Genomic DNA, 17617 nt, shown 5'->3' on the forward strand with positions numbered 1-17617 from the left:
CAAGAGGCAAATCAGGTGGATTTGATTACATTGATCTTGTGCACATTTATGTCGAACTTCATGCCTACATCGTAATTTGATTGATCAATTGTGTGCAATAAATCAATTTCTGAGATCTTGGCGGCCATCTTGGAAAATGGCCACAATTTCAAGTGGCAAATCAGGTAGCTTTAATTACATTGGTCTTGAGCTCATGCATGTCGAATTTCATGCTTGTATCATAATTTGCTAAGCCAATTCTATGCAATTCATCAATTACTGAGGTATTTTTGGCGGCCATCTTGGAAAATGGCCACCATTTAAAGTGGCAAATCAGGTGGATTTGATTTCATTGGTCTTGAGCACATACATGTTGAATGTCATGCTTGTAATAGGATTTGCTTTGTCAATTCTGTGCAATAAATCAATTTCTGACATTATCTTTGGCGGCCATCTTGGAAAATGGCCACCATTTTAAGTGGCAAATCAGGTAGATTTAATTGTGTTGGTCCTGAGCACATACATGTTCAATATCATGCATGTATCATAATTTTATATGTCAATTCTATGCAATAAATCAATATCTGGGCTCTTTTTTGGCGGCCATCTTGGAAAATGGCCGCCATTTCACGTGGCAAATCGGGTAGATTTGATTGTATTGATCTTAAGCACATACCTGCCGAATTTCAAGCTTGTATCATAATTTGCACGATTTTTCCTGTAGCCGCTCCACTAAGAGCAGGGCCAGGCCAGATAAGAGGCATCCTCCCCGGGGAGCTAATTAGGAGGACAGGCTTGATTGAGTCGCCCAAACCTTTGGCTGACCCTCACAGAAGCCACGGGAGCTGGAGGGGAACCCTGTCTGAGCTGGGTCACACTACCATCCACATCATGCACAGCCAAAACTACTTCAGCCGTTTCAAGAGGACACCAGTGTCTAAATCTTGGTGACGCCACCATCACCACAGCAAACATATCTGGAGAATTATTTTAAAAGTGAACTGTTTTTATTTTTTGCCCTATTACCACCTCCAACGGCACTAGTGGCAGGACCGCTGACAGCTTTTGTCGGGCCCGAGACAAAGTTATTTGAAAGGGCCCCCTATCCAATACATGCAATGTAATGAGGACCCAATTCTGGGCCCCTTCTATCCCTGGGCCCGGGACAAGTGACCCCTTTGTCAGCTTCCCCTGCTAGTGGTTGCAGTAGAAAGTGATGGAAATAAAATGTGTTAACTTGCCATGTAAAATTGTAACATTTTCCCCTCATCAAACAATTACATTTTATGAAATGTGATTACATTGGTGACGATTGTCTCGTGAATGTGCTTCAGCCTAGCTGTTCAATGAATGACCGAGGGCACTAGCTGACCTACATTTGTGTCCGTCTAGGTATCAGGGAGGTTAAGCTGGGTTTGTAGTTTCAAGTGTTGGCAGTGAAATGCCCAAGCAGTGGCATGCTGACAAACATGGGGGTGTGAGCTCAATATAATGTCTACCCATTATACTGTCCAATTCAATTATACAGGCAAAGCATTATACTGCATATTCTACTGACTCGGAAAACATAACATATAGGCATGTGAAATAGAAAACAGAAACAGAATAGAAAACATTTCAAGAATAAAATACGCCACCATAGTATATAAAGCAGATACTAAACCTACACACACACACACACACTCAAACATGCAGATGAGTTGACAAAAATGTCCTCTCGGCATCAAATAATTTCTGTTCAGCATCCTAACTGTAACAGTATCTTTTTTTTATTTATTATTGAGTCCAAATAAATTATACAGGCAAAGCATTATACTGCATACCTATATTCTACTGACTCGGAAAACATAACAAATGGGCCTACAGAGATGTGAGATAAAAAAAAAACATTTAAAGAAATAAAATACACCCAAAGTGTTTGCACACTGTTGCTGCTCCAGGTTTATTAACACAACGTTTCGGTCGAAACGTGTTAATAAACCTGGAGCAGCAACAGTGTGCGGACCTTCCTTCTTTTCATGTTTAATCGTGTTTAAGTCCGGCACCTGTCCAATCTGGATGTGTGCGCTCTCCAAAACGCTACCCAAAGTGTTGCCACACTTAGTATATAAAGAAGATACTGAACCTACACACATGCGCACGCACACACACACACACACACACACACACACACACACACACACACACACACACACACACACACACACACACACACACACAGTAGCCTACATTTTTGTGAACTCACCTGCATGTTTCAGTAGTGTGTGTCGCACATTACTGAAACATGCAAGTGAGTTCACAAAAATGTCCTCTCGGCATCAAATCATTGTTGCATTCTAGCTTAACTGTAACAGTATCTTCTTGATTTATTATTTGGGGGGCCTCTTGTAATCCCTTGGCTGTGGTTGCAATCTCTGCAAGCGCACTGGTCTCGCTGGCCACCTAAACGGCTGCCCACAAACCCTCGCTCCAGCCAATGGATGTGTCAGGTCTACAGGTGCAGTGGGCCTCTCTAAGGAGTTCGAATGGTAAACATGGCAGTCCAGCGGTGGAAGGTATGGCATTTTGACAAGGCATGGGCTGAGGTGTCGGTGGACATCAGGTGAAGTCACGCCTGAACCAACATGACCACAAAAGTTGCATGTCACCTCCGTGTGGCGCCAGAGACAGCAGCAATGCACAGGGGGCTTTCCTTCGTTGCTCACTAGACGGTCAGACAAGAAGTCCTTCATTTTCTCGTTCTTCACCATCCGGATGTGGTAGAGCTTGCGGATGAACTGATAAGACTCCACAAACCTCTCCAGCGTCATCCTTTCACCCATGAATCTTTTCTGGAGTTTCTGTATGAGTGGAAGACAAATCTGCTAAAATCTATCCATCCATCCATCCATCCATCCATCCATCCATCCATCCATCCATCCATCCATCTACAACAGGGGTGGGGGACCTATCTCAAGGGCCATTTCCGTTTTATCCGGCCTTATCTGCCTGATGAAGGTCTAAGGACCGAAAGCTTGCAAGTCAAGTAAAGCTTCTTTGCACAAAAATAGACCTGAAGTGTGCGGATTGTCTTCTTTTTATACTGAAATTTCTACTGAATCCTGCACCTTCTAAACAGATGAGCGCTGGCCTATCACAACTTAAGTAAAATAATCGTAGAAAATATTGTACATTTGCAATACAATTAAGCTATATTCAGGGGCCCTATAGAAGGTGGGGTCTGTTTTAAAGGTGGCTGCCTTCAGTAACGGCCTAAAATGCAGGAAGAAAACCTGGTTTGTGTTCATAGTACGGCCCTCGGAGGACTTTTGCGGCCCTCGGATGAATTTGAAGTGGCCATTAATCTGTCTGTCTGTCTGTCTGTCTGTCTGTCTGTCTGTCGAATGGCAATGTACAGCAGCACACCATGCAGAATACAATATCTTACCTCTGACTGCTCTCGTGCTTGACCAGCTTTTTTTCGGAGAAGTGTCTGAATTGAGCTTGGCTTCCATGTCTGCAGTTTTTCTGTTGGAAGTGAAAACATGATGGAAGGGAAATTTAATATGCACTGTATGTATGTATGTATGTATGTATGTATGTATGTATGTATGTATGTATGTATGTATGTATGTATGTATGTATGTATGTAATGTATACAGTATGTATGTATGTATGTATATGTATGTATGTATTTTTGCATTTATTTGCCATACTCACCCATTTTCTTCTGCTTTTGTCTGATGTCAGCTCTCACTCTGCTAAGCTCCAGGTAGCTCTCAACCAGTCGTAGTTTCCCAAAGCTGAGATACGGCTGGAAGGATAAGTTGACCTCTGCCAACCTTTGGTTTGATGCACGCAATATCCGTTTGTGCTGCTCGACAACCTGGCACTAGAGCGCAACGATAGAATGAACTTCAGGAAATGTAAAACGATGAAATGTAATACCGTACAGTTTAATTTTATGGTTCGTTTTATCTTTCTTTCCAGAAGATTACACCGTATTTAAACCTCTAGGCTAGGGGAGACCGGGGCTGGTCCGATCAGGGGCAAGTATGATCATTGTTGATTGCCACTACACTAAGAGGTGCTGAGAGATAATTTCAACACCAAAATGATGTCCATTTGGACTAGAATAAGTCAACCTACATTGGAGTTATCAAAGTCATTAACCCTTGAGGTGAGAGCAACTTTTCAGTTTTGGGGTGTCATTCCGTGGATTTTACACATTCCACTCAACACCTCCCAGAAAAGTGACAGTTAAAGATAAAAAGATGAAACACATTTTGATTGACTGTTAAGGGACTCAGCTATAAATCAAAACAAAGTTTGAGATCATCAGATGATTGATTCAAGCAGGGTAACAGCTTTTGTGAAAAAATCTGTGACTCAAATGTCCGGGGCAGGTTCGATCACTAATGTCGGGGCAGGTTCGATCAATGGATTCCATTGACTTCCATTATATGGCACTACAATGGGGGTCTATGTAATTTTTCAGAAACATGAAAGGAATATGGAATTGAACTGAAAATAGCCAAATAAGGTTAAATGTTGAATGTGACATGTTGTTTGACCTTTTTTGACAGTAATATGTTCAACAGCTTAGGTTTTTAACAAGTTTAGTGATATTTTTATGATTATTTAATCATTAGCCAATTAAACATTTCTATCTTTGCATTCAAGCTGATCTTTATAAGAAACCATGGTAAAAAGACATGCCTTTATTAATTTATCAAGCTATCTGCTTGCTATTTCACATTATAATTTAGTTAGGCCTGTGATCAAACCAGCCCCGACTACTGATCGAACCTGCCCCGGCACGGGGCAGGTTCGATCAATTTCTCAGTGACAATTACATTGCTTATTACTCGAAACAAGGGATCGTTTGTTGACATTATATGCATGTATCTTATAGAGGAGACATGACTCTTTCAGTCAATCACCATTTGACAGCTGTAAAACTTTGTAAAGGCAGAGAAAAATAAATGAGAATGAAAATTGATCGAACCAGCCCCGGTCTCCCCTACATGGCTGAAAGTGACCTACCTTAAGGCTAGTCTTTATGATATGCTGGATTCTCTCTTCATCCTCAAGCAGGTCGCGCAGCTCGACGACGCTGAGAAGTTTGAGCCGATCCAAGTTCAAATTGAAGTCCCTAGAGCGCGTCATTATTCTTCTACATCAGCGTAAATTATGGACTTCACACATTACTTGTTGCGGACAAACTCTGTTGGCTTTAATTCGTTTACTGCTCTGTTCTGGGTCTATGCGAGTGTCTCATCTTGTCCAAGTAGAGAGCTTTGTGTAGCCTGCAGGCGCGCTCAGGGAACCATGTGGCAAAATCTATCATCAACTTGCGACAATGGCGACGAAATGACAGGCAACAGTGTAGAAAAAAAAACCCCACACTTTGTCAACAACTCGTGTTCTTTGCTAATAGGCCTACCATAAGCCTAATGAAAATGAAATGGACCTATCACGTGCATTTCAAACTAGCAATTTATTCAATATTTGAATTGTTTTGACGTATTTTTCAGATAGGCCCTATTCATTTAAAACTGTATTTAATAAACTGAAAGGATTCTATTAGGCTGTCCTATTGCCCCCCCTCCCATACACACACGCACACGCACACAAATAATGGATCAATAATAGGCCTACATTTTTTAAATGCTCTGGTTCAACTACACACAGCAGTGGCAAAAAACAAATGAGTAAAAAAAAAAGATCAAGACAATTACATAAGTGTAACGAAAAGGAAAAAAACACATTTGGGGAACTATGCAGTAGAAATGGATGGTGAGGATGTGTGTCCCTGGCAGCAGTATAGGCCTACAGCATATCATACTCGACATGAATGTTTAATTGAATAGGCCTATACAGGGGTTAGACAAAATAATGGAAACACCTGTCATTTTAGAGTGTGAAGTTTCATGACTCAAGTGGACCAGCCTGTTGGCTAATCTTCATTATTGGCACATTGCACCAATAAGGTGAAGTGTGAAGATTCATTTAGCAGGGTAAGAGCACAGCTTTGCTCAAAATCTTGCAATGCACACATTATGATTGACATATCAGAGTTCAAAAAGGAGAAATTCTTGGTGCGCATGTAACTGTTGCAACTTTGACCGAGACAGCAAGTCTTTGTGATGTATCAAGAGCCACGGTAGGTATGTCTGCGTGCATACCACCAAGAAGGATGAATCACATCCAACAGGATTAACTGTGGATGCAAAATGACAGATGCAAAATGGCTGTGGATGCAAAATGACAGGTGTTTTCATTATTTTGTCTAACCCCTGTACACCAAGCCAGGGTTTCCCAAACTGGGGTGCATGCACCCCTGGGGGTGCGCGACCTGCTACAAGGGGGTGCGCGAGTTGAGGAGAGCAATGGCTTAGATGTGGGTTTTTACACAAAGGAACATTAGTTTCTAATTGTTTTTTGGTGAATTGTATGCTGGAAGGATCCAGCTGAAGTGTCATTTATAACTCCCAGACTTGTTATGCAACAAGTCCCATTAATGATGGCAAAAAAAACCGTCAGGTCTATTGGAAATGAGGATTGCCCAAAATGTGCGGCTGTGTAACATTGGTTTAGGGGGTGCGCAAACCACATTGAAATGTAAAAGGGGGTGCGCAGGGGTAAAAGTTTGGGAACCGCGCAGAGCCGCGAGAGGTATCAAGGGAGAGCTACACATGGTATTTTAGAGTCCCCTCGTGTCTCATTGGCTTCAGTTACTGCTGGACAGAGCAGTAATCAGGTCTTCATTGTTGTTTGGGGTTAACACATTCGGCTTGAATCACGGCAGCCTCCTGGCTAAAGCATTAATTTGTGCCTGATTAAACTAATGTCACAAATCTTTTCAGGTACATGTTGTAGGCGTATAGCAATGTATTTGATGCTTTGTTACCTCAGGCTATTGGAAGGCTGTTAAAGAAAGTGTTCATGGTCTTTGCATTCATGTAGTACTGTATCATCTGCATATTGTGTAATAGTGTGGTCATTTGGGTGAAAATTTTGAAATCTTATTAGGCTACTATGTGACTTTTGATTGTGACGTTTGTTTTATTTCTCTCCATTCTACAAAGTGCAACATGAGACTGTTAGAATCTACCAATGAAATCAGAGATAGTAAATTCTCCTTCTGTATTCTCTCTGGTGAAATCCAAAATTCTCTGCAAATCTGTCTTACCTCTACAACTGTCATATTAATGTCTACGCTTCTCTCATTGCAAGGTGTCAGAGCCGCGTGTTAACACCTGAGATGGACTACAGACCAGGCAATAACTCCCACAAGGTCTTCTACCTGACAGGATTCACCAGCCTCGGGGAGCACCGGCGCCTGCTCTCCATTCCTTTCCTCTTCCTTTTGCTTTACATGACTGCAGCCAATGGCATTATCACGTTTGTCATCGCCACACAGAAAAAACTGCATGAACCCATGTATGCATTAATAGGATCTCTGACCCTTCTAAGTTTCTTCTTCCCAATATTTTTTCTTCCCAGGATGGTGGTTAGTTTTGCGTCTGGCAAAAATAACATCACCAAAGACGAATGTCTGATACAAATGTTTTTGCTGCACTACTGTGGCTGTTTTCAAAGTAGCATTCTACTGCAGATGGCTCTAGATAGATTTTTTGCCATTTGCTGGCCTCTGCGATACCACAACATTGTCAACCTGAGAAACTCTGTGATATTCACTGCTCTCCTCGCCTTTCGTAACACGTTGACTATTGTCGTGAAAGTGGGCTTGTTCATCCCGCTCACGTTTTGCCACACGAATACCATCCATCATTGTCTGTGTGAGCACTCCTCGGTTGTGATGCTGGCGTGTGGCAATATAGCGCGCAACTACATTGCCATTACTGTAGCTTTCTCCCTAACCAGCGGAGACTGTGTTTTCATCGCTGCCACTTACATTGTCATTTTCATTGTCATCTTTACCAGCTCCTCAGGGGAGTCCAGGCAGAAAGCCATCCACACCTGCGGCACACACTTAACCGTACTCGGCATTGCCTATGTGAGTGTTATGTGTGCTTTTGTCGGGTACAGAGTGAGTGGCGTTCCACCTGATGTCAGAACTCTGTTGAGTTTAGCATACCTCCTCATTCCCAGCTGTTTTAATCCAGTAATCTATGGGATTAGGACAAAAGAAATTAAAGTGCAAGTGCTGAAGGTGTTCAAATCTGATAAAGTGGAGGATGAGAAAAGCTGACAGGAAAGCTGTCAAATCATCTGTCGTTCTACAGAGACATTGTTTGTCATTGAGAATTTTATTTGCTATGCAAACAGAAGCTTATCCCAGTGTTATACACAAATGAATGCAAAGCTGTAGACATACTTTTAGCTGGTGACATAGTAATATAATTTTCCGAACTGTGAAAGCACCTGATATGGAGACTTAATTTCCATTCTTAAAGTAACACTAAGTAGGTCTAGTTCATGCAATGCTAAAATAATCATGCCTAGGTCAGCTGGTCTTAATGTAGTAAGTGAGTGGCACTTCATTGGGTAGGGAGTGGCTCTCCATGGGTAAATGTACAAAGTCAGTTTAGTTAGCAGGAGTGGCCCGTCTCCATTTAGCTCTCTTTGAGTGACAATGTATGTTGCTTTAACAAGATTTCTTGTTCAAAGATTTTGTATGAAATGAAAATATTTAACTCTGTAAAGGATTTCTCTCTAACCTTTGAAAGTGTCTGGCCATTTAAAGGAGAATTCCTGCCAATTTCAACAACATGCCGCAAAAAGCATCTCAAAAGTTACTGCTGTGTGTCTGCTGATGTTAACTTTTGATATGACATTTGTAAACAAAATTAAACAAACCATGCCCCCATTAGAATGGTCAGATGCCAGACATCTGTTGAAAGTGTTAAGTGCACGTCGTTAAGTTAATTTTATTCAACATGTCTATGGCGAATATTATTTTTGCTACATTATCTGCAAACACAGTGCCACATAGTGCATGATTTTTAAAAAAAAAATGCTCATAGTTTTTGGAAATGTTGTGAATTGATGACTTGAAAATGTAAATGCTTGCAAGGATTTATTTGAATAAAGTTTTAATATCCACTTCCTACCGTGTTAAATCAGTTCATAATTGTGAGAAATCATTAATGACAAATGCCTTCACACAAATTAACCTACATGAATATGCAAGCAACTACCAAACTCACATAAAAATGTCTGGTCAAAATCATAAAAACGCTGTTGTCGAAAAGGTTCTCTCTCATTGAGAATACACAGTAGGCCTATATGTCCATTGCAACTACAAACACTCTTCTGAGCGTTTACAGGCTAAGATACTGTATTTAGAGACTGTGTCAAAGGGCTGGCCTAACGCATATCAAATGTGTCTGTAGTACAGACAGGGCCGGATTAATGCAGGCTAGATATGACTGCAGCCGATATGTCGCCCCACCAGCCCTGAAATATTGTAGAATTGTGAGAGGATGCAATTTTGAAATATGTTATCCTCAATTCCTAGCTCATAATTATTACACTCTCTATGTCAATTTGATGGAAATGTGCCTTCAGGTGGGGGCCACAGACACTTGTAGCCTAGGGGCCCCAGGCAATCTTAATCCAGCCCTGTGTACAGACCACTGTTTCCTCTGACTTGGCAACCAACGGAGCCAGGACCAGGCTGCAAGTCATTCTCGTTTCTCTGGTCCTCTCCTCTGCCCACTGGCCTGTGGCCTCTATGCCCCTTGTCCTCCGTAAAGAGCATAGAAAAGGTCCCCTGCTGTCAAGCAGCGCAGAGAGGCTGTCCTGCATTCAACAACCTGGCTGCAAATGAGTCAATGATGTCTGAATGATGTTTTTGTAAGATACTGATTAAAAGCTTTTATCATCGATGATGTCAAGCCTTGCGTCGCAACAAGTTCAGAGGAAAGGAGGAAAGGGGTAACTACAATTGCTTATGGCCTAGTGTGTCATTGGTTTAAATCCATCCCAATCAAGCCATTAAATGCCTGCTTTGCATTGCCTCTGATCTGAAATGGAAGAGATTGGCCTAGTTTTGGCATTTCTGTGCAATATAACTGGCTATGCACAGGCCCGTGTTAATAATAATAATAATAATAATAATAATAATAATAATAATAATAATAATTGTATTTGTATAGCACTGTGTCATACAAGGCATGTAACTCAAAGTGCTTAACAAATGGGAAAAAAACATTGTTAGAGATAGATTTAAAAGGAGAGGTATAGAGGAGAGGCAGAAAAAGCAGGAAGGCAGAGGAAGAAGAGAATGTCGTGTTAACATGGCCGTATTGCCTGTCTGGTGCAGTATATAAATAAGTATATAAAACTGGGGGTGTCGTGGTGCAGTGCACTAATTCACCTGACCATATATGGGCTACATGCAGCATTACCCAGGGTTCAAATCTGGCCTGGGTCATTTCCCAACCCTATACCATCTCTCTTTCCCAATTGCTTCCTGTCTGCCCTCTCACTGTCCTAACTGAATAAAGGGAAAGCCCCCAAAAGAACAGTAAATCTAAGTATATAAAGTAGGCTATATAAAGTATCAAAAATTAAATATTTTGACTGGGAGAAAAATACTGTATGTCATTATGGACATCCAGCTTATAAGCAATGCAGTGACTTGTATTTCACAACACCTTCATACTTTTGTGAAGACGGAATGTCAAATATATGTCTTATTCAGCAACATTTTCATTAAAAACTGAATACAAGCAAATTTCTGGTACGTGCAAATGCTTTATTTAAAATTCACTCAGCAGCCTTCTGACTTATAAGGTTTATTGTTGAAAATTGCATCAATGGTTGACACTCAGCAAAGGTCAGCTACAGTAGGCACAGCATTTCTCCTTTGATGTATTTTTTCTTGGAACATTTGCCAGCTTGCATTGGAGCCTTCACAGCTTCTGTGCACAGAGAAGTGTGTTATATTTTTTGGCCATTAAGCTTTTATTTTTGTGACAGGACAGTTCAGAAGGTCACAGGAAGTGAGTGGGGAGAGAGAGACGAGGAGGGCTCGGCAAATGACCTGGACCAGTGGTGTAGTCTACACAGAACGCAGGTATACGGAGTATACCCACGTCTAAATTTCAGGGATTTCAGTATCCCCACTTAAAATTGATTGACCCATTGTTTTGAATGGCAAAAATATATACAGTATACCCACTTCAAAGAAATCTCAAATATACAGTATACCCACAATAAAAAAGTAGACTACACCACTGACCTGGGCCGAACTCCAACCCAGGTCGCCGGCGTAGCAGACCAGTGCCCAGCCAATACAGACAGGACAGGGCCATAAACTTTTCAAATACTGCATGTTATCTGGTACATAGCAGAGTTCATATTCATTTGAAATATACTACTAAATATATATAGGCCTACTAAATGCTTTTCTTTGAGTAAATAAAAATGTTTTTTTACTTTGTCAACTACACCACTCTAGTAAGGTAGAATAGATTATATTTATTTTTTTATATATTATGTTTCCAAGAATATAATTATGACAGTTACTGTAAAGTACCTCAGCACCTATCTGCTAGCTATCTAGTAGCCTGTTAGCATCGGACAACGTTTTTAATAATGATATTTGCATTTCTAGTTTGTGTATAGCAGACAGCCCGGGAGACAGACCATTTAAACAGCAAACATTTTCCCTGACTGTAGGGAATGATGAAACAGGCCTGTGGGTAATAATTACTGGAACTTGGCGTCATTATATGTTGTTTTGTTTCTTCCCTAACTGGTGTATCTCTTCGGAATGGTCAGCTGCTTAGTGCCCAGCGCGACATAAACAGTCAAGGACCTCCATAACACATAATCAGTTGTAAAATGAAACTGTGCAGAGACATGATATCATAGCACTGGGACCAATTATACCGGCCATTTTAATGAGCAATTCTTCACTTGTGTGGCCAGTTATGGTACTCGAAACAGTTGCAATTATAATTGAGCTGTGTGGCCTACAGCTTAGCCTGGAGGCCTGCAGATCAGACTGGTTGTTGCTTGTTAACCCAGTACTTTATAGAGAAAAGAAAATACAGTAAATAAGTACATTTCATTTATAAAGAACATCTACAGTGCAACAGTGCAAACACTCTTTAACAGTCTGGCAGGTGTGAATTGACTCACTTCTGAGTGTAAGCTACCCTTCTCGGCTCTTCTCACTATCCACCTTGTCGGACTTGAACAGTTGAATCACATGAACTTTAATCTCTTTTGTCCTCATGCCGTAAATAATGGGATTACAAGAGCTGGGTATGAGGAGGTACCCTAAACTGGACAAAACCTTTAAATCAGGGGGCACCGTGGGCACCCTGTATCCAATGAACGCAACCAAAACACTGGAGTAGGCGACGCAGATCACTGTCAAATGCGTGGTGCAGGTGTGGATGGCTTTTTGACGGGACTCCCCCGACGGATTGGTGAAGATGACTATGAAAACGATGATGTAGGTCAGAGCGATGAGAATGCAGTCGCTGGTGGTGAGAGCGAAGGCCACGGTGCCAGCCATGTAGTTACGCAGTACATTTCCACAGCCCAGTTTAACAAGCGAGGTGTGTTCGCACAGGCAGTGGTAGATTGTGTCCGTGTGGCAAAAAGTCAGTGGGATGAACAAGCCCACTTTCACCACAATGGTCAGGGTGTTACGGAAGGCGAGGGCAGCCGTGAAAATGATGGAGTTTCTCAGGTTGACAATGCTGTGGTATCTCAAAGGCCAACATATGGCAAAAAATCGATCGACAGCCATCTGGAGGAGAATGCTACTCTGAAAACAACCGCACCAGTGCACCAAAAACATTTGTATGAGGCATTCCTCTTTGCGGACATCGTTTCTGCCTGACGCAAAACTAATCACCATCCTTGGTAGAATAAACATTGGAAAGAAGAAGCATGTCAGTGTTAGGGATCCTATTAATAGATACATGGGTTCATGCAGCTTTTTCTGCGTTGCGATGACAAAGGTGACAATGCCATTGGCTGCAGTCATGTAAAGCAAAAGGAAGAGGAAAGGAATGGAGAGCAGGCGCCGGTGCTCCCCGAGGCTGGTGAATCCTGTCAGGTAGAAGACCTTGTGGGAGTTATTGCCTGGTCTGTAGTCCATCTCAGGTGTTAAGATTTACCCCTACCACCTACCAAAAGAAAGACACGCACGCACGCATGCACACACACACACACACACCCACCCACCCACACACACACACACACACAGTAGACACATTGCTGTTACACAGATATGCATGATACAGTACATCAGGGTCTCAGCAGAGAGAGTAGAGAGAGAGAGGTTCCATTGGCCCATTGTTTCCTGGTTCTATTATGGCCCCCCTTAGGCAGACCTAGGCAGACCTAAGGACTGTTCTATTCATTGTAGGAGCATTATGACACGGCCCTTTAGGCAGACCGGAACCTGGTCGCGTTAGGTGCCCATAGAAACCTATTATGTTGGCATATCTCTATACTTAAAGAATCTCTGGTCTCAGTTTGAAGTTTAAATCCACAGTGCCATATTATTATTATCCCATATTAAGATTTAGTGAATCTACTATCACAGCTCACGTTTCCTGTTAAGACCCTATTTACAAAATACATTACACAGTCTACTGTAAATACCTACTGCAATAACCATTACACACATGTACCGTACAATAGCAGCTATTCAGTAATCAGCCTATTTATACAGCCCTCAGCCAGCATTGCTAGAGACAATCAGTACAAAACTAAAAACAATACATTGTAGTACAATCGACCAAAGGACATAATAACTGTACGGTGAGTTTGTCTGTTGTGATTTGAAGGTTAGCTAGTCAGGTGGCTTGAACGGCTCCAGTGAGTCTCTATGCCAAACACCACAGGAGACCCGAATGGCTCTGGGCCACTGGCAAACTGATGCTCCCAAAAAGATAGTGTACTTACAGTGAGTCCAATATGTATTTGATCCCTTGCTGATTTTGTTGGTTTGCCTACTAACAAAGACATGATCAGTCAATAAATGTTATGATAATATGTATTCTAATATGGAGAGACAGAATATCAAAAAGAAAATCCAGAAATTAACTGAAGAGAATATATATTAATTTATTTCCATTTCATCGAGCCAAATAAGTATTTGATCCCCTGACAACTGATTACAGTTCCAGGCCCACAGACCAGATGGGCACTTCCGATCAACTTGTCATCTGAATTAAAGACACCTGTACATACTAACATGCATAAAAGACACATTGAATCAGCAGAATCAGTCCATAGTATGAGTGAATCAGTCACACTCCAACCTCACCAGCATGGGAAAGACCAAAGAGCGGTTAAATTATATCAGGGACACGATTTTAGACCTGAACAAAGATTAAATGGGCTGCAAAGCCACAAGAAAGAGACTGAGTATTAATGACCCAGCTGTTGATGCATTTCTTCCAAAATGCGAGGAATACAAAATGACTATCCATCAGCCTGTCTGGGGTTCTATACAAGATTTGACCTTTTGTAGGGATTTGATAATCATGAGAACAGAAAGAAATCACCCTAGAGCTGTACGGGATGCACTAGGCAATGATATCAAAGCTACTGGGACCAAAATCACTGAGAAAACTACTGGTAGCACTTAATGCCACAGAGGTTTAAAATCCTGTACTGCACACATGGTACCTCTACTTCAGAAGGAACCTGTGCAGTCCCACTTGAGGTTTGCCAACGGACATCAGACTGGTTTAGGATATGATAAGAAGGTGCTGTAGTCAGATGAAACCAAAATCAAGCTGTTTGGCATTATCACAATTCAATGTGTTTTGAGAAAGAGTACTGCTGTCTATGATCCCAAGAACACCCTCCTCACCATCATGCATGAAAGTGGTATCATTATGGTTTGAGTGTGTTTGTCTGGCCAATGCACAGGGCAACTTCACATCGTCAACGAATGGATGGAGGGAGACATGTAATGTGCAATCCTGAGTGCAAACGTCCTTCCCTCCACCACTACACTGAAGGGTGGGCCATTTTTGGATCTCCCAACATGACAATAATACACAACATACAGTCAAAGCAACGAAGGAGTGGCTCTATAAGAAGCATATTAAAGTTGTGAAGTGGCCTAGACAGTCTCCAAATATTAACCCTATAGTAATTCTATGGAGAGAACTGAACCTCCCATTTACCAAGCTACAGCCACAAACTATTAATGTTTTAGAGATAATGTGCAAAGAAAAATGGGCAAAAATATTTTCTACTATATGCACAAACATTGTCATCAACTAAAAGAAGCATCTGACCTCAGTGCTAGACAACTAGGACTTTGCCACAAAGCACTTTATCTTCTTTTGCTAGAGGGGTCAAATACTTATTTGCCTAAATTAAATACAAATAAATTAAAATATATTATTTTAAGTTATTCTCTGGAATTTCTTTTTGATATTCTGTCTCTCCATGTTTGAATACATATTATCATAAATTTATAGACTGATCATGTCTTTATTAGTGGGCAAACCGGCAAAATCATCAAGGGATTAAATACATATTGGACTCACTGTATAAACACACTACACTGCTCTCCCATGATGGCTGCCTTGGCCTGTTGTCCTATCAAATACCGTCGCCTATGACGTAGGCCTAGTTTTGCGTTGGGGATTTGACATGCCAAAAAAAAAGAAGTACCTGGTTGTAAAAAACAAGGCCTACTAAACAAATTGTCATTTTGTTTTATTGATTATATTGAGTCACATATGCCAGCCCATCAAAATGTAATGACATGATTCCTATAAATTTCAGCATGGCCTAGAGTATGAGAAATGCATGTGGTTGGTCCCTTACCGATGGCATGGTTCCTATAACTCTGTGGCCTGCAGATCCGTTCCAAAAATGGCTGCTTCCCCTTTTAGGTGTTTCAAAGTCTTTCTAATAGGCCTACATCATTTTGTAATTGACCTTATTAATAGGGCCTTTCTTTAAGTTTTGCAAGTGGGCAGCCCAGAACAGACTTTCTGGTTGTGTGCACTCTGCACGAGGCCATGTTATGTTGATCTGTCAATTCACTGATCAGAAACCAGTTTGCTTTTTGGAGCCTTTTCATATGACGTTATTACCTTGATTTTTAAAGTGTTTTTAAAGTGTACTTTATATCCATTAATAATGACTTTTTGTTGTTTGCTAGTTTTTTATTAGCTGGTCATTTTATTTTATTTTATTTTATTGCTCTGCCACCGGCCTCTCAACTGAGCAAGATCTTAAAGTGAGAAAGGCATTTGCATGGAGGGCTCTGAACAGTATGGCCAGTGTATGGAACTCCAATCTCCCCCTTCAAATCATGCTTAGCTTTTTGTAACCAACGAAATCCTGTATGAGGGAATACCAAGGGTGAGCGAGAAGATTGCTGTAAGGACATTGAGAGTTGCATGACATTGCCAAAAGCACCCAGAACTGCCAGCCAGCAAGCTGGTGCTGTGGGAACCATCGCGTGGGCGCCAGTTAAGAGGACGTCCCACACTAAAATATTTGGACATACTCAAGAAGGACGCAGGAACCTAGAGTACCAGCGAATTGAAAAGATGTATAGAGAATTGGGATGACTGGAAGCGACGATGGAAGGCTCGTCTAAGGACGACCTAGAGAGAGAGGCCTCCCCAGCCCTATTGACTTGAATGGGCAGAGTGGGTCAGAAAAAGGCAAGTTGGAGGAGTGGTTCATAGAAAACGCGTAAAAGTATGCACTGCCATGTGTCTCCCCTGCCTTCCCTTTTCATAGACAAATATCCTAGGCTGGAAATCAGACCAAGACAGAACTGAATGGGAATCAATGGGCTGAAAATGTTCTAAGTCCAACTTGACTTGAAAACAATGGGAGATATTTATTGTCATGTTTTGCTATGCTGGACCTCAGGCTTGCGACCAGCCAGCCTCGAGTGCTGCGAGCCGGGCAGGCGGTTGCGGGTTCATGCCCCACTCTCTCCAGAGGTGTTAGAACTGAATAAGAGTCACTGGGAGGGACCGCACCACGGTGGAACTTGGTGCAGTTTCACCGACCTGCCAGGAAACGTTTACCTGGCCTGGAGGGGTCTCAAAGCGGGTGGCCTATGAGTAATTGGAGCCCCTTTTCCTCTTGGCAGTCCTGAGGTGTCTGAAAACGTTTAGCCGGCCTGGAGATGTAACTGGCCGATCAGGCAGCGCAAAGGACCCACTTTCTACTATGTCTGATGTACAGAGTTGTCTTTTTTATATGTCAATACTTGTACGTAGCAGTTCCTTGTGGGCACAAGACACAAGGGGACATCTTCTGCTTACACTGCACACACTGTTCGCCGTCCCTCTGTCCCATATATCCCGAAGTGAGAAGGCATATGTAGCGCATCAGGCGTTGGTGCTGATGCTGCCTGTGGAGGATGGACAATTTCACCCTGCCCAACTTCTCAGAGCTGCAGGACAAGGTTCTCCCTGAAGGTCTTCTGGGATAAGGGCTTCGCTCCCCTGTATTTCATCACTTCTTTGTGGAGGAGGAATGTGTTGACGATAGTGATGTCAATGAAATGGTAGAGGTAAGATCAGTACCACCTCCTCGTCTTGTGCCAAATTGAGTAGTAGCCTATTAGGGCATCTGACAAGTCCACACCGCCCATGTTTTTGTTATATTCCTGCACGGCTGGAGGGTCGGGCACGTTTTCCACCCTCCATCTGCCATCTATCTT

General features: G+C 42.0%; 3 protein-coding genes across 3 annotated transcripts; 1 reads left to right on the forward strand and 2 right to left on the reverse strand.

The window, feature by feature from the left end:
- Positions 1-2208: 2208 nt before the first annotated feature.
- LOC134453718 (vacuolar protein sorting-associated protein 37B-like) lies at positions 2209-5340 on the reverse strand. Its single transcript, XM_063204499.1, has 4 exons — positions 5005-5340; positions 3679-3850; positions 3407-3486; positions 2209-2819 (listed from the first exon to the last, which is right to left on the reverse strand). Exons 1-4 carry the CDS (start codon positions 5125-5127, stop codon positions 2349-2351), a joined length of 846 nt encoding a protein of 281 aa, XP_063060569.1. The 5' UTR covers positions 5128-5340; the 3' UTR covers positions 2209-2348.
- A 1885-nt stretch (positions 5341-7225) lies between these two features.
- On the forward strand, positions 7226-8176 carry LOC134453907 (olfactory receptor 52Z1P-like). The gene has a single exon (XM_063204656.1). The coding sequence runs from the start codon at positions 7226-7228 to the stop codon at positions 8174-8176; it is 951 nt and encodes a 316-aa protein (XP_063060726.1).
- A 3915-nt stretch (positions 8177-12091) lies between these two features.
- On the reverse strand, positions 12092-13051 carry LOC134453908 (olfactory receptor 52Z1P-like). The gene has a single exon (XM_063204657.1). The coding sequence runs from the start codon at positions 13049-13051 to the stop codon at positions 12092-12094; it is 960 nt and encodes a 319-aa protein (XP_063060727.1).
- Positions 13052-17617: the final 4566 nt, after the last annotated feature.

This window comes from Engraulis encrasicolus, chromosome 8, assembly GCF_034702125.1.
Source record: "Engraulis encrasicolus isolate BLACKSEA-1 chromosome 8, IST_EnEncr_1.0, whole genome shotgun sequence".
NCBI classification, from domain to species: domain Eukaryota; kingdom Metazoa; phylum Chordata; class Actinopteri; order Clupeiformes; family Engraulidae; genus Engraulis; species Engraulis encrasicolus.

Excerpts from the sequence above, each read along its gene's own strand:
- LOC134453718 (XM_063204499.1), bottom strand. The coding sequence starts at position 5,127 with ATGACGCGCTCTAGGGACTTCAATTTGAACTTGGATCGGCTCAAACTT. Across the intron at positions 3,851-5,004 it reads TCATAAAGACTAGCCTTAAG|TGCCAGGTTGTCGAGCAGCA; the intron begins GTAGGTCACTTT and ends GTTGCGCTCTAG. Across the intron at positions 3,487-3,678 it reads ACAAAAGCAGAAGAAAATGG|AAAAACTGCAGACATGGAAG; the intron begins GTGAGTATGGCA and ends CACTTCCAACAG.
- LOC134453907 (XM_063204656.1), top strand. The coding sequence starts at position 7,226 with ATGGACTACAGACCAGGCAATAACTCCCACAAGGTCTTCTACCTGACA.
- LOC134453908 (XM_063204657.1), bottom strand. The coding sequence starts at position 13,051 with ATGGACTACAGACCAGGCAATAACTCCCACAAGGTCTTCTACCTGACA.